This window comes from Globicephala melas, chromosome 11 (assembly GCF_963455315.2).
Source record: "Globicephala melas chromosome 11, mGloMel1.2, whole genome shotgun sequence".
Lineage (NCBI taxonomy): Eukaryota > Metazoa > Chordata > Mammalia > Artiodactyla > Delphinidae > Globicephala > Globicephala melas.
The window spans coordinates 39,738,889-39,756,258 of NC_083324.2; the positions used below are offsets into that span (position 1 = coordinate 39,738,889).

The 17,370-nt window shown below is 45.9% G+C and overlaps 1 protein-coding gene across 8 annotated transcripts in view; it reads left to right on the plus strand.

The window, feature by feature from the left end:
* Nucleotides 1-17,139, plus strand: part of CDC25A (cell division cycle 25A) — a 35,503-nt gene extending 18,364 nt beyond the window's left edge. For 5 of the 8 annotated variants that reach the window (XM_060307288.2, XM_030845261.2, XM_030845265.2 and 2 more), the window contains 6 exons: nt 739-837; nt 2,970-3,032; nt 3,120-3,218; nt 3,928-4,058; nt 5,752-5,863; nt 6,074-8,027. In XM_060307288.2, coding sequence (XP_060163271.1) covers nt 739-837; nt 2,970-3,032; nt 3,120-3,218; nt 3,928-4,058; nt 5,752-5,863; nt 6,074-6,214 — 645 coding nt within the window. In that variant the 3' untranslated portion in view covers nt 6,215-8,027. Of the gene's footprint in view, nt 1-738; nt 838-2,969; nt 3,033-3,119; nt 3,219-3,927; nt 4,059-5,751; nt 5,864-6,073; nt 8,028-8,292; nt 8,472-15,553; nt 15,702-17,111 lie in introns of those variants that run through there. The other 3 variants (XR_004036915.3, XR_009565682.1, XM_030845267.3) reach the window with 3 other exon arrangements.
* Nucleotides 17,140-17,370: the final 231 nt, after the last annotated feature.

Here is a 17,370-nt window from a genome sequence, read left to right on the forward strand (position 1 = left end):
TAAGACCTGGTGCAGCCAAATAAATAATATAAAATACACTAAGTGTATAAAAGAAATCCTTACTTCCCCACGATTAGCCCTTTTGATGTGTCCTTTGAAATATGAGTGCTTCCTTGCTACTAATGACAAAGTGTTCCAGGTTTATCTTGTACATTTCTTGTCCCAGCCTGGAGTCAATCAAAAAGCTCTGGTTTCTTTTAGTGGAAAATACAGTTGACCCTTGAACAACATGGGTTTGAACTGTAAGGTCCCCTTATACGCAGATTTTTTTCAATAAATACATACTGTGGTACTGCATGATCTGTGGTTGGTTGAATTCGGGGATGTGAGATGGTGGCCCTAAACCCCGTGTTGTTCAGGGGTCAGCTGTATTATTTAGAGAGCACACTGACCTAAGGGCTACTTACTGCAACCCTGGAGCTTCTCAGTGGGTAGAACTAAGAAATACTTTTTTTAGACTTAGCCCTAATTTTAATCCTTCTTTTTTTTTTTTTTTTTAAAAAAAAGGAAGTTTCAGAGCAGTTCAGTTAGAATTGAATTCAGTTCAAATAACAGTATACCTCGTCAGTAACCCATATTCTTTTTTTCACTCTAGATTCAGTCAAATAAGAAAGGTATCTTTTTGCTAAATATGGATGTTAACATTTCAGTCTCTTCTTCCTGACACATTCCAGGTGAATGTTTTCATAAGTTCTGTTCAGAAGCCTGGCCTCATTCTCCACCTTTGATTTGTTACAGATTCTACATCAGTCTTTATGCCTGGTATCTTCCCCAAAAGGGACCATTGAGAATATTTTGGATAATGACCCAAGGGACCTTATAGGAGACTTCTCCAAGGTAATTGCACGCAGAACTGCTCTGTGATGCAGGATTGGCAGGGGGTACCTAAAATGCCCCCCTCAGCCTTCCTCCCTCCCTGAAGTGGTTCCTGGGGTTCCCCCCACCCCACCCGACCCCGCCAAGGGGACGCAGTTTGAAGTTTGTTTTAAGATAAGGAAACACATTCATGATCAAGTGTATCTCAGTCTCTGTGGGACTATAGACCTTACTGATGCTGGTCAGAGGTTTCAAGTAGGGAGCCACCCACCAGCCGCCTTGACACCAACCCAAAGACCAGGCTCTCTGGGAACTGTGTTTGTGATTATAAAAGCAGTACTGCAGAAAAGTGTAAAGAAGCAGAAATAAACCTCTAGCCTCACTGTATATAAGTCTGTATATCAAAAGGTCCTCTTAGAATGTCCAGGATTGAGACTAAATTTCTCCATTGTCCAGAGGAGCATGGCCCTAGAGGGAAAAGGCCCTCAGGGAGGTCCAGAGGATGGTCTGCTGATGGCCTCATACAGGTTGGCTGCCTTTGAGCTGTGGTGAAATGTGACACATTCCTGTGTCAGTAGTAGCTTGTTTAGCCACATATGACTTGAAGGTCCCCAGACCAGTCTTTTATGTATTAATGTAGCTAACATTTATGGAAACACTTATCATGTGTAAGGCAAAGATTCCAAAATGAGACACAGTTCCTTCCCTCAAAACACTTAACATACGGTCAGTAAGACATCATGCCACATAGACATGTACCACATGTATCACATGGTAGATTGAAGTAAACATCAGTGCAGTGAAAGCAGCAGACTAAGAAATAAAAGGGTTGGGCTTCCCTGGTGGCGCAGTGGTTGAGAGTCCGCCTGCCGATGCAGGGGACACGGGTTCGTGCCCCGGTCCGGGAAGATCCCACATGCCGCGGAGCGGCTGGGCCCGTGAGCCATGGCCGCTGAGCCTGCACGTCCGGAGTCTGTGCTCCGCAATGGGAGAGGCCACAACAGGGAGAGGCCTGCGTACAACAAAAATAACTAACTAACTAACTAAATAAATAAATAAATAAATAAATAAGAAATAAAAGGGTTGTCTCAGTCTCAGCTAGGCGATTGGGGAAGGTTTGGATCTGGGCTAGATATTTCAACCAGGTGGGAGAAATAAGTGGATTAAAAATAGAAGACAACAGGGAGGGGGAAGGGTAAACTGGGACGAAGTGAGACAGTGGCATAGACTTATATATACTACCAAATGTAAAATAGATAGCTAGTGGGAAGCAGCTGCATAGCACAGGGAGATCAGCTTGGTGCTTTGTGACCACCTAGAGGGGTGGGATAGGGAGGGTGGGAGGGAGGGGATATGGGGATATATGTATACGTATAGCTGATTCACTTTGTTATACAGCAGAAATTAACACACCATTGTAAGGCAATTATACTCCAATAAAGATGTTAAAAAATAAATAAAATTTTTAAAAAATAGAAGACAGTTCTAGTCTGAAGGGAAGAGCAAGCCAAGACCTGGGTGTGGTGTATCCTTGCTGGTAGAAGCTTGCACCTGAATTGAAGCTGTGGTTGGTTGTGTTTGTCATAATGACCCCACACATGGCCACGGGATTGGGTGAGCACTTGACTCGGCCAGTCCGCCCTAGTGAGTAATTACTGATGTGCCCGTCCTTCTCCCTCAAGGCTGGGCCCAGCCTCACTCATTCCACCTCCAATGTCTAGCACCATGCTGGACATAGCAGGTGCTCAGTAAACAGTGAAGTCATTCCTCTCTGTGTCCTTTATGTGCTGCACACAGTCTGGCTGCTGAGGTGAGGGTTCCTAACAAAAGCGGGAGAAAAAGGAAATCACCTGAGGTTTCTGTATTCAAGTCTGGCTTACTTGCTGGCTAACCTTGGACAAGGTACCTAGCTTTGACATATGGGAATGGGGATAATGTGCCTTATAAGTCTGTGTGAAAATTCAATGTCAGGATATTAATGAAGTGGCTAGACAAGTAACCAACATATTCTATTAGATTAATGTTTGTTTTTTTTTTTTTTCAAGCTGACTCTTACCAGGAAGGCAAGCAATATAAAAATGTTGCATTTTTAAGCTTTTGGATTTGCTAAGTATTTCTCTCTCTCTCTCTCTTTCTCTCTCTTTTTTTGTAAGTGTTACCTCTTTCATACAGTTGCTGGAAAGCATCAGGATTTAAAATACATCTCTCCAGAAATTGTAAGTCATCCTTTTGGAACCTGCCACACATGGAATCTACGTGTTCCTGGCAGCCAGAGTTGATTCTCCTTGGCTCTCTCTCCACAGATAGCGTCTGTTTTGAGTGGCAAGTTTGCCAACCTCATTAAAGAGTTTGTTATCATTGACTGCCGATACCCATATGAATATGAGGGAGGCCACATCAAGGTATGGATTCCTGAGGCTTGTGGGCGAGCCCTGCTGTTGTGGGAGGCATAGCAGGAGCCCTGGACAGCATCTGTGATTTTTTTTTTTAAAGGCGGAGGTGACACCTGGCTGCTCATTATAATGCTCACATGCTGGTTATAAGAATTGTAAAAAGAAGCAGTGGGCGTGAAAGGCATTTGACTCCTGGTGCACTGAAAGAATGTTCCCTGGTCTGCACTAATCTCTACCACACTGTACGGCAACTGCTTCCTGTTCTGTCCCTCACACCATCACCATCACCATCACCATCACCATCAGGGACATTTCTAAATGGTACCCACTGACTTCTAAGCCATGCCTGGACATGAAGCCATGAGGAGAAGCCAGTCTCTGGCAACATGTCCCAGTCTGTGCCAAGCCTAATGATACCTCTTACATTTATAGTTGCCTGGTTAGTTGGGTGTTGGAACATACTTTCCCAGGAAGAAAGTAATTGGTTGTGCCCTTTTAATCTTTTAACCAATAATATAGTGTTGAAATACGGTAAGGAGGTACTTTAAATACAGTGTTAGTGTTTGCCACTGTCGTGGCCGTGAAAGTCCTGGGCATTCACAAATACCACTCATACAGTGCACACAGTCATAACAGAATTTGAGGTGCCCATTTGAAGACCAGTCTCGAAGAATCATTACTGCGAGTGTGAAACATGAGTCTCTTGGTGCCTTCACAGGGTGCAGTGAACTTGCACATGGAAGAGGAGGTTGAAGACTTCTTACTCAAGAAGCCCATCGTACCTACAGATGGCAAGCGTGTCATCGTGGTGTTCCACTGCGAGTTTTCTTCTGAGCGAGGCCCTCGCATGTGAGTGGGCTCCAGGGCATGGCCCCCATGGTGCTTTTGTGGGACCGCCTGTTGCACATCGAATGTCATTTCCATGCCTTAGCCTACACACATGGTGTGAAAATACCTAGTTTTGTAAAAGTATCAATTCACGTGTAACAGGTATTCTCTCAAATCCTTACCTGTTTTGCAGTCAGTTGATTTCATGAACAGCTTCCTGGAGTGTAGTTTATAGGCTGCCCTAACAGTTTCACAGTAGTCGTCGTGGAGGGCTTTCTGGCTTCCCCAGTCCAGCCTGTGACACAGGTGTTCCCTGTGCAACATCCCCCGAGGATCTGGCCTCTGCTTCATCACCCTCACTCCTGAGTTAGTCCTGGCTACTGCTGGGCATGGCCTACTGTCCAGCCTTCCTTTATATTGAATTAAACTCTGGCTCTTCCAGTTTCCCCCACTGTCCTTATTTCTACCTATGGGGCTACTGTTCTCAGGTGACATCCTTCAGGTACAGTGTGGTTGCTCCTTATGCAAATGCCAGAAGAGTGTCATATCCTCTCTGCAAAACTTGATGTGATGCTCTTGAACACTTGTCAAATCCACGTTTGCAAAGGAGTGGATTATGTTACCTTCACGTTATTGCCACGTTAGAGTTTAAAAGAAATGCCCCTGCCCCCCCATCCCCACCCCTTATTAATAAGAACTTCTGTTAGGACTTTGGTGACTAAGGCCCTGTTATAATTTACTACAAAGATAAGTTTTATACCAAAATAAATGAAAGTATAATTACAATAAAATAACATCACTTCAGATTTAAAATAATACTCTGATGCTCTAACAACATCTTTCCACACTCTCACTAATGGTGACAGGACTGGTTCTGAAAATGTGGTCAGAAGTGAGTGGTGGTATTAAAAAGCTAGGGGGAGGGCCAAACAGCTGCCCATCTGTGCTAGTTCCCTTCAGAAAGGACTGCCAGCCTGGACGTGTCAGGGGCTATTGAGGCAATGAAGTTACAGCAGTGAGCAAACAGGACTGACCTGCCGCAGGGGAGGTCCCAGTGGAGAGACGGAAGATGGTTGTGACAAATGATGAGCAAACAGGGACAGAGGTGGCAGGGAGCAGTGCAGCTTCACTAGGAGGTTCCAAGAGAGACTTTTCTCATGGGACTGGGTTCAAGTTCTTGTGCCACCTTTTTATTTGGAACCATTTCATGCTCAGAAAGAGTGCATGCTTCCCCTGATTTCATCGACTGGTGATATTTTGCTGCATTTGCACACACATAACTACAGGAGTATACAGTACACTACACAATAGTCCATTTTAGTACAGGATGCAAGTAGGTGCCCTGAGACAGGAGCAAAGCTCAGAAGGAAGTAAGGGAGAGACACTGGTCGTGGAGGGTGGAGAATGCAGAGGGAAGCTGGCTGGGAAGCTGTCACCGAAGATTAGGTGCTGGTGGTGGCAGGGAAGATGCTGGGCAGAGATCAGTTGCTAGGGCTGTTTAACTTGGAAATTTGGGAAGAGACCATCTACCTGCCAATACGAGGCAGTGGCACTGGCTCTGAACACTATTCCTGAAGATAACAGGTGGCCAGGAAATCACAAGTCAACACTGATTGTTTCCAAGAATGAAGGTAAAGTTGGGGAGATGTGTGTAAGGAACACTGCTTTCACTGTGTAGAGCTAACCATGCTTTGGCTTTCCTTCCCCTTTATAGGTGCCGATATGTGAGAGAGAGAGATCGGCTTGGTAACGAGTACCCCAAACTCCATTACCCGGAGCTATATGTCCTGAAGGGCGGATATAAGGAGTTCTTCCTGAAATGCCAGGTAAGATGGACTCTCTGGAGGGCGGGGGCCGCCCCTGCACCCAGATGTCTGGTGGTCATGGGTGTTTCTTGCCAGGGGTCTGGGGATTTGCCCCGCACACAGAAGGGCCCTAGAACCTGCTGAGCAGAGCCTTGCAGCCCCCGGCAGGGAGGACGCAGGAGTGTGCTTATGAAGCAGGTGTGCCCTGACTTCGTCCTGTCTTCCCGCCAGTCTCACTGCGAGCCCCCCAGTTACCGGCCCATGCACCATGAGGACTTTAAAGAAGACCTGAAGAAGTTCCGCACCAAGAGCCGGACCTGGGCCGGGGAAAAGAGCAAGAGAGAGATGTATAGCCGTCTGAAGAAGCTCTGAGGGTCTCAGTGCCAGACAGCAACAGCCTGAGCCTCCCTCCCTACCCCCCTCCCCTCTTTGCTACAGACAAACTGGAGCAAAGGGGCCAGCCATGTGACATTTGGAGAGAAGGCCTGAGGCTTCCATGTCTTAAACCTACCTCCCACTCTCCCAGGGTTGGAGCCCAGAGCATCCTGCTGGCTCTTCTGTCCCTGTAAGTTGTCCTCCTTCTGCAACAGGACGGTCTGCCAAGGCTGTCACGTGCCACAGCACAGTTCCAAGCACCAAGTCAAGATGTTCTGACTCCTCATCCCCCACAGCTGGATGAGCCGCCTAGGCCTCGTTGGGCAATGGCCTTCTCTCCTGAGGGGGGAGGGGTAGGAGAGTCCGAGTGGAGAGAAGACTCACAAATGCTGCTGGCCAAATACCAAAGACGGCCTGCAAAGGAAAGGTCTTTGTGGGATAACCCATATCATTAATTTATTCAACTTCATCAGTCACTTTCTTTTCTTTCTTTTTTTGTAATCAACTCCTGGAGACTTTTATTTAACTGCTTTAAGTTACAATACTGCCATCCTAGGTGGGGTTTTATCATCCCAGGGACTACCTCTGCCTTTAATTTTTAAAAAAAAAGAAAAAGGGAGGGGGAAGAAGGACATGAGTTGTGGGACAGAGAACTAGGCACTCTGTCACCCCCAGGAGGTGCTGCAGTACTGGGGCTGCTGCTATTAATATACAGCCAAGGACTGAGATACTGGTGGGAGCAGGCCCCAGACTCAGGCTTGGCTACAGGACATAAGCTAAACCTCCCAGACCTACCTCGAAGGCCCCTGAGATCTACTGGGGTGACCCTGCTCGCTGTGATGTTGCTTGTCTAGGAGTCACAGTCAGGAAAGCACTTGAGGCAGCTTCCATTGGGCCACCCCCAGGTCAGTGTTGGAACATGGTAGAGCAGGTATCCCAGTGTAGGCAGGCAGGGATGGGGGGCTCTGCCAGATAAGGGAAGGGAGTATATATTGAGTGTCTTTCTTCTATTACTCTGATACTCTTTGATTGCTTCTATTTTAATTTTTTAAAAATAGTCATTCTATGAGTCAAGGAGTATCAAATCAGTGTTGGCTGGGCCACCCAAGGTTGGGGAGAGGGGCTGGAAGCCCTGGGCATTAGAAGGGAGTGGGTGCTGGCAGAGATGACTATAGAATGTGTTTCTCAGGAGGCGGCGTGGTGGATTTTGCAGGTAAAACTTTGAGTTTATCATGTTTTAATTTGAGGGACAGGGAGAGATGGATCATCACCAGTTGCCCCTCATCTCATCCCACAGAAGTAGGGGTCTCAAAGGAACACCTCCCAAGGAGCTGGGGCTGAGTTGATTGATTCTAGACAGGCCTGTTTGGTTCCTGCTCATCCCCACCCTTAGGCGCTGGCTTCCTCACCATCTTTGCTCCATTGGGGTATAGCGAAGTTTTTCTTATATAGCAGATTCAGTCTCCCCTCTTGCCCTGGCTTCCTGTTCTGCAGGCAGGGAGAGAATCAGTGATACTGGAGATGACTGGTTGCTGTGTTATGGGTTTGAGTTGCATTTGACTATAAAACAATCTTGTTAGAAAAAGTATGTGGGGAGGAGGGGAGCAGGGGGAGAAGGCCTCTTCCCCCACACACATTGAGACACATCTTAATTAGTCTGTAATCTTGTTTGTAGGGATTCTGTTGGTTGAATGCCTGAAAAGGGAGGTGGGATGGCCTTCAGAATGTACCAGCTTAGTAACATTGGTAACCCACTGTTGCAGGCTCTGAAAATAAAAACAATCTTGAACCCATGCTCTCTGCCTACTTCATAATGTATTTAAAGGGAATTGTGAGTCCCTTTAAAAGTTCTGGGACCACACTTGACTAAAACCAGAGGCTGGGGCAGCGACATTTCCTTAAGAGGCCAAGGAGCTGTCATGTGGCCTGGCGTCAGGGATGGCCAGATGATCTTCCGTTATTACTCTGAGTCCAAAAACAAACTTGTGATTCAGGTTGATTTACAAGATGCAATAGGGGAATGAAAAGCCTGCCTGAACCTCTGACATTCTCTTACAAGATGTATTAATTCATAGGATTGAGCAACATACCAAAGGAGGGACCACTGTAAAGGAGATAGGAGTTTCAGTTGTGTTCTGAAGGAGCCAGAGAGGATACTGCAGAAGGAAATCAGGCAGATGGTGAGTCACGGGCCCACATGCAACCAGAGAAACTTGGACCTGTAATACTGGGGGCTATTGCCAGAATGGATACCAGCTGGAACAAAAGTGTATTACAAAATAGAGTGGTGCCGAGATAGCAAGTAATATGTGTTCTCTTTTGGTGGTGGGCTGTACCACGTGGCTTGTGCGATCTTAGTTTCCCGACCAGGGATGGAACACAGGCCCTCAGCAGTGAAAGTGCGAATTCCTAACCACTGGACACCAGGGAATTCCCTCAAGCTTCATTTAGACATAGTCCCCTTCTGATTTGCCTCTATAGTAGAGGCATTATTCCAGCCTTTAAAAAAAAATTATGAGACAATGTGTGAAGAAAGGAAGTCCCCTGTGATACCAACCTCCAGTGAGTGTTACTGTTAACGTGCTCATAAAGATTAGGAGGGGAGAGCACTATCTCCTTCATCTCCCCACTTCCTCTCCCAGATGGTTTATTAACCCTTCCAAAGAGACACTGCATGTCTAAGCACAGCCACCCTACTCTCCATTCAACTTTTGTCACACCATTTTTTTAAACAGTATATATATTTAGGTATATATACATGTACATATATAAAGAGAGTTATGTACAATATATAGAGGTGATTTTCAACTGCATATAAAATCACATGGCTGTACTCTGTTTAACCCATCCCATATTACAGTACCTTCCCAAAGACAAGACTCCATATTCCTAATGAGAAGATTCGAAAGTTTTGATTAGTTAGACCACAAACTAAGTTCATGGCAGAAATAGCTAAATATCTACTATAGCTATAAATATATTATTTGTACACATTTAAAAGCATATAAATGTTAATTTAGATATGCTGCTTTTTCTCAATCTTTCAGAATGAATTGTTATTTAAACTCTTCAACATCTATTTCTGTATCATGGGCTATTTCTGTATTGTATATTTGAGGTGATACAGTACTTTTCTAATTCATTTATGAAAAACTTTATACCAAAACCAACTATCCTTTCTTGTAATTAGGGTTTTTTCATTTGTCACGTCAGTGTATATTTATGACTTCTACAAGATCAGTACCCTTTTTTTTTTTTTTTTTTTTTTGCCGTACGCGGGCCTCTCACTGTTGTGGCCTCTCCCGTTGCGGAGCACAGGCTCCGGACGCGCAGGCTCAGCGGCCACGGCTCACGGGCCCAGCTGCTCCGTGGCATGTGGGATCTTCCCAGACCGGGGCACGAACCCGTGTCCCCTGCATCGGCAGGCGGACTCTCAACCACTGCGCCACCAGGGAAGCCCCACTACCTTTTTTAATCATGAGGAATTTCAAACATAAAAGTAGAATAAGAAGCCCCTTTTCTGCGCATCACACAGCTTCAACATCTACTCAGAGCAAGTCTTGTTTCTCTTCTTCACCTCACCCCATTTTGCTTTTTAAATTTACTTTGAGGGAATTCCCTGGTGGTCCAGTGATTAGGACTCTGCATTTCCACTGCAGGGGGCAGAGGTACGATCCCTGGTTGGAGAACTAAGATCCTGCAAGCTGCACGGTATGGCCAAAAATAAATAAAATAAACTTATTTTGAGCAGGTAATACTTCTGGATTATTGCCAAAGCTAGCTGGTCTCCTCTCTGGCCTGTTGTTGCCACAGTCACCTTGCTAAAATGAATAATTCATTCAAACCATTCTTCCTTGAGAATTTAGTGTTTCTTTGCCTATAAAATGAAACCTGAACTCTAGCCCATGTGCTAAGATATAACCCCAGCCTTATTTGTGTTCATCTTAAGCTCCAATAACAGGGTGGTATTCTGTTTTCCAGAATGCACCCTGCCCTCTGAACCTTGCTTGTTAGAGCTGGAAGCCTGCCATGCAGAAAGTTTACATTTACTATTAAAAAAAAAAAAAAAAATTAATGGGCACCCACAAGGTTGAGGGCTGGTTAACTGAAAACCTTCAGCAAGAAAACTCATTAAAAAATTTGAGGACAACTGTGTGCAAGGCATGATCCCTTGGTTCAGATCAGAATTTTTAAAGGACATAAGGTTGTATAAAAAAATTCAACACTCATATTCCGCACACAGCTTAAGAGTAAACAGCATGGCTGAAGCCCCATGCCTACCCCAGCTTGGTTATAAACCCTCCAGTCTTCCTGCATCCTCCTCAAGGTAACCATTATCCTTCACTGGCATGACTGTTTCCTAAGCAAGAAGATACAGAATAGTTTTTCATGTTTAAAACTTCTACATAAGTCTCTGCATTTTGTGCGCATTCATCTGCAACTCTGGTTTTTACTACTCTGCTTCTCACACTAAACCACATGAGGGCAGTTTGCTCCAGGAAGGTCAAAACATGGGTCAATAGTGACTCTCTGGGCCAACCACTCCAGAGGACGAAACTGCAAGTAAGCCACTTCTCCTTCTCTGGGGCCTTTTCTCATGGATCACAAAGGGCATTGAAGTAGATGTCTCCCTGTGGCCACCCCTGTCCCAACATTCTGTGGCTCAGGTATTTGGATGGCCCTTTGGATACCCCAGTACCCACTTCAGGATCTACTGGGAAGAAGTACCTCTGTGGAAGAAGAGCTGGTTTTTTACGTGCCCATTCAATAGACATTCGAATTGTTCTAGGCACTGTAGATAAGGAGGTGTGTGAGATGCAGGTTTTCCCTCAAGGAGCTCACCAACTAATGGGAGGAGGAACTCCTTAAAGATCAGGAGCCCTTGGGAGTGACACTTGCATGTAACTGAAGCTAGGATAAGAGGCAGGTTCAAAGGAAATGGCGCCCAGGAGGAGTGGCAGGAAGCACACCACAGAAGTGACCATTAAGCCTAATCTCGAGTAGAAGTCTCAGGAGAGAGAGGGCATTCCTAGAAGAAGGACTAAATGGTACAAAGGTGACAGCATACCCTCATGAACGTAGGTGAGGTAAGAATGAAGTTTGGGGGTCAGGGGTGGTAGAGAGGGACACTCCTTCAATATGGAGCTGAGGGGTCTGCTTCAGGGATCTCTGAGAGCAGGACTTCTCAGACTTAGCAGAAGAAACACTTGGGGAACATGTTAAAATGTAGGTTCTGGACTTCCCTGGTGGCACAGTGGTTAAGAATCCGCCTGCCAACGCAGGGGACACGGGTTCAAGCCCTGGTCCGGGAAGATCCCACATGCCGCAGAGCAACTAAGCCTGTGCGCCACAACTACTGAGCCTGTGCTCTAGAGCCAACGTGCCGCAACTACTGAAGCTTGCGTGCCTAGAGCTCGTGCTCCGCAACAAGAGAAGCCACCACGATGAGAAGCCCTCGCACTGCAACGAAGGGTAGACCCCGCTCTCCGCAATTAGAGAAAGCCTGCACACAGCAACGAAGACCCAACGCAGCCAAAAATAAATAAATAAAATAAAATTTTTTAAAAATGCAGGTTCTGATTCTGTAGGGCTGGGACCTGAGATTCTGCATTTCTAACAAGCTCCTGTTGCTGCAGGTCCTTGGACCACACTTTAAACAGCCAGCTTGTGTGAAGCAGTACAGTCGCTGATGGCAGGGTGGAGGATGGCTGGTTGGTGAGGAATGATGAGGGCATTGAAGAGAAGGGCAGTGGGCATGAGAACCTGATGAGGGCTGGGCGGGAAGGAGGGAGGGGGGGACCTAGGTTCCTAACCTGAGGAACTGGGTAGACCCTTGACACTTAGAGCAAAAAAATGCAGGATGAAAGGAAGTATCTGTACTGAGGAACTATATAAAATTACCAGCCTAGATTCTTCACACATGTCAGTGTCATACACAACCAAGAGGCTAAGGAACTGTTCAGATTAAGGAGACTCAAGAGACATGACAAGTAAATGAAATATGTGATCCTGGATGGGATCTGGGACCAAACAAAAAGTGCTAGATAGGACATTTGGGGACAACTGACCAAGTGGAAATATAGACTATTGATTAGGTTAAAATATTGTCTTGATGTTAAATTTCCTGAATTTGATAATTATAGAAGGATATCCTTATTTTCAGGAAATAACACACTGAGGTTAAGGTTAAGGACTATGATGTAACCTACTTCCAAATGGTTTCATAAAAAAAAACTCTGTGTGTGTGTGTGTGTGTGTGTGTGTGTGTGTGTGTAACAGAGACAACAGAGAGGAGAAAGCAAATGAGGCAAATGTTAAAAAATAAATGACTTGGTAAAGTGGGTAGGGGAGTTCTTTGTACTATTCTTGCAGCTTTTCTGTAAGTATGATATTTCAAAAGAAAACATTTTAGGAGGAGGGGACAGCAGTGCTGAGCTCCTCCTATGTGGACAGGGCGGGTTTGGACAGTGGACTGTCCAGATTCCTGGGTGGTCAGGGGATGAACGTGAGGGAATTGCTCTGGAGAAATATCCAGGCTGGTGACAGCAACTTGTCCCAGGCATGCAAATGGCAGTTGAAGGGACAGGTGGAGAGAGGTCCCAGTGGGGGAGGGGACACGAGGGAAGGGGAGCTGGAGGCGGGAGGGAGGTCAGATCTCTGGGAGAGGGGGAAGGAGAGGGCGTGGAGCTGCAGGCCAAGTGCCCTAGGGAGGATCACAGAGATAAGGTAAACTCTGCTGCCTGTGGCCGGAATGTCTCTGAGACCTTGATGAAAAAAGGCTGCCCACACTGGGGCGGGGCGGAGGAGCAGCCGGAGCTGAGTGATCTCGGGCAGTTCTCAGCCCCTTGTGACTGTGACCTGGCGGCAGGGGTGGGAGTGGGGATTACCTCCTCGATGATTCTAATATCTTAAGACTTGGGCCTTTCTGATTTCCAAGTGATGATGCCTGGAAGTAGTGTAAAGCCCAGTCTAGGGCTCCCTGTTTGCACACTCTCAGGACGGAGCTCAGCCCTTCCGGGGGGCGCATCACCTTCCAGTGATGGACAAAGCGGGTCAGGTCTTCGGGCAAAGTCAAATAGCCCACCCTGGCCCCTCCGCCCAGATTTTCTTTGTTCTCTCCTTTCGCCTCGAGGCGCTTGCAGGCGCGACCACTGCAAGAACCGGAGTACGCCACCAGGTGGCGACGGTGCCCCAAGGTTAGCCTCCTCAAGCATCTGCCTTCCCGCCTCTCTTCCCGGAATCAGCAACTGGGAGGAGTTGGGGGAGTCCGCGGGAGCCTCGCACCGCGACCTGCCTTACAGCTGCATTCAAGGACATCCTGCCTGCCCCAGTGCAGGAAAAGCTGTGGCTTCTTTTTCAGGCTGCAGTTCCCAGTAGCCTAGTTTGAGCGTGTGCTTCATGTACCACAAAGCAGGGGCACCAAAAAGGGAAACAAAAAGAGGAGGAGGGGCTTCCCTGGTGGCGCAGTGGTAGAGTCCACCTGCCGATGCAGGGGACACGGGTTCGTGCCCCGGTCCGGGAGGATCCCACATTCCGCGAAGCGGGTAGGCCCGTGAGCCATGGCCGCTGAGCCTGCGCGTCCGGAGCCTGTGCTCCACAACGAAATAAGAAATAAGAAGGCGGGGACTTCTCTGGTGGTCCAGTGGTTAAGAATCCGCCTTCCAATGCAGGGGACGCAAGTTCGATCCCTGGTGGGGGAACTAAGATCCCACATGCAACTAAGCCTGGGTGCTGCAACTACTGACCCCGTGTGCTCTAGACCCCGCGCGTGGTAGCTAGAGAGAAGCTCACAACTAGAGAGAAGCCTGCGTGCTGCAACGAAAGATCCCCAATGCCACAACGAAGATCCCGCATGCCGCAACCAAGACCTGATGCAGCCAAAGAAAGAAGGCCTATGTTCAAATCCTGGCTCTGCCCTTAGCTAGCTGTGTGACCCCTGTGTGACTCTCTGGACTTCAGAGGTCTTATCAATAAAGAATGGGCTTGGTTAGCACCCCCATCCCTCCAACCCAGGACTCCTCTCCCATTCTTGCACTCATGTTCTCACCTTTGCTGACACCTCTGGGGAATGCCCTTCTTTTTCCAGAGAATTCATTTATTCTTGTAAAAATGAGTAATATAATTATTGAAATTTAAAACTCAGTTGATAGGTTAAGTTACAGATTAGACCCAATTGAAAAGATAATGCACTGGAGAAATGTGCTAGGAAATTATTTAGAATGTAACTGTAAAACAGTATTTATCATACACTGATCAGGAGAGTAGGAAAGAGGTGGAAAGAGAGAAGAAATAAAACATAATGGAAAGGTCTCTCTACATCAAATTTGAGTCCCAGAGGAAAGAATAGAGAAAATGGAGGAAAGTTAATTTTTAAAGAAAGAGTGCCTGATGAAAAATTGGAATCTACAAAATCAAGAAAACCCCATGAATCCTAAGCAGAGTAAATAAGAAGAAATCTGCTGCTGGGCATGTAATGTGGGCAGAATACCAAAGACAAAGGATCTTAAGCACACACTGAATCAAAGACTAGAGCCCTTAACACAGGGACAACACAGCAGCTCCTCACCAGCAACAATGGGAGACTTAAGACTCTGGGAGGCCGTGCACAACGCGTTGAAAGTCAAGTTAGAATGGTGTAACTGGCAAAACCAACTTGCAAGAATGAGAGTAAAACAAAGAGAATCACAGATAAACAAAAGAAACGAGTTCCCCACCAAGAGAACTGAACTAGGTGAACTTCTAAAGGATACACTTCAAAAGCATGGGAAAGGATCCCAGAAGGTCAGTAATGTAACAGGGGCCGAGGAAAAGCACAATAATAAACATATAGATGGGAGTGTGGGAACAGGGTAGGTGGGCATTGCTGGCTCACATGCCCCCTCTAGGCTGTGTGCTCCAGAGACCGGGGACTATGAATGAAAAACAGACAAACTGACTCTGAGGGTGCCCCACAGCATCATAATACTTCCATTCAAAATCCACTGCAGAATCTGCACCACCCTATTCACTGGAGATTATTACTAGGGTTATTTCCAGAGAGAAGACTGGTCAGGTTAACCAAGGTAGCTCTGAGATCTTTCTTTCAAGATATTTTTTAAGTGGTGTGTTATACATTATTGCAATCTTCAGTATTTTTCAAATACAAACAAGCAAAAAAAAGTGTTTTTATTTTGAAACCAAAAGCAGTGAATCTGGGGATCCAACAGTCATTCAGTGCTTATATTCATAACAAACACCCATGGCTTCAGGTTACAAAAAACAAAGGCTTTGAGTTGACTACAAAAGAAAAGCCATCCTCCTGAGCCTTGTTTTAGTGTTTTTTTCTACCAATTAAAGGACATCTGGACTTCCCTGGTGGCGTAGTGGTTGAGAATCCGCCTGCCAGTACAGGGGACACAGGTCCGAGCCCTGGTCCGGGAAGATCCCACATGCCGCAGAGCAGCTAAGCCTGTGCGCCACAACTACTGAGCCTGCGCTCTAGAGCCCACGAGCCATGACTACTGAGCCCGCATGCCACAACTACTGAAGTTCGCACACCTAGAGCCCTTGCTCCACAACAAGAGAAGCCACCGCATTGAGAAGCCCACGCACTGCAATGAAGAGTAGCCCCCGCTCACCGCAACAAGAGGAAGCCCTCATGCAGCAATGAAGACCCAATGCAGCCAAAAATAAATAAATTAAATAATGTTTTAAAAATAAATAAATAATAAAAGACATATTTCTCAAAATTTCAAAAGTAATGCATGTTCACTGTAAAAAATAAAAACAGCATGGAAATGCTGATAAGTCTCATTGTCCTTCCCACCCTTCTTCCTAATCCCACATCCCTCTGAAGAGAAAGCCCCTGTTAACTTTGTCATGTCCCTTTCTGGACACTTTTCTATGTATTTATAATATATGATATGTGGTACATATGGATATGGATGTGTCATTTCTATTTAGATACACATACACACATATATCTTTGTATAAATATATGTATATATACACATTTGCATATGTGTATATGTGTGTTTACATATATATTACATGTGTCTATATATATATTACACAAATAAATATGTGTAGATATATGGATGCATACATGCATCCATATCTATATGTCTGTATCTCTGTCTGTCTGTCTGTCTCTCTCTCTCTCTCTCTCTCTATATATATATCAATTTTTTTTTGATATGGCAATTTCACTTCTAGGAATTTATCCTATATAAATACTTACATGGGCTATATGTAAAAGAATGTCCACTGAAGTGTTATTCATAAATATAAAAAGCCAGACATATATTATATCTATGTGTATATACATAGAGAGAGAGAGGAAAACAAAGTTATTTTTCTGCTGAAGTGCATATCTAGGAGGTCTTGCATGTCAGAGTGCGCAGCCACGCTTTATCCGTGGTAGCAGCCCAGGCTGCCATATGCACACAGTCATCACTCAAATGCTCCCCTAGGGCTGGATGTCTAGATTGTTTACTTCTTTTTTTTCTTTTTATATTTACATGTGATGCTTCAGTGAACATTCTTGTACATATAATTAAGTGCAAGTACTTATGCAAGATAATTTCCTAGAGGTGGAATTACCAGATCAAGCGGTAGAGACTTTGACATTTTAATCAGTGTAGTCAAACTGTCTTCAACGCAGCCATGTCCATGTCCACTTCCACCCACTGTGTAGGAGCGTGTTGAAGGCCTACCTGGTTTCCACGTTGCTGTCATCCTTCTCTTGGTTGAATCCTCTCCCCCACGAAAGTGGGCTACTTGCCATTTTCCAAACACCACAGCCACCTAATGTTTGCGTTCAGGGCACTCACAGCACCACCCCACAGAACACTTTCCTGGGCCAAGTTTGGGAAACGCTGTGTTAAACAATTTCCACCTGCTTTCCTTATTGCAGGGCTTCTCCGAATCCTTCACCTGCGGCACACATTTCAGGAGAGGAGAGAGCATTTTACAAACCTATTTACCCACAGAGCCCTTCTTCCATGGAGCTGGGTTCCTGAGGACTGGTTTTGTGGACGCTGGTTTCTCTCCTGTGTGGCTATTCTCGCTAGATTCTCATGAGGTGGGGTTGCCTCCATTTCAGGGATGCAGACACTCGTGCTCATCGATGGGTGAGTCACTTTCACTTACTTGGCCACCAAACAGCAGAGGTG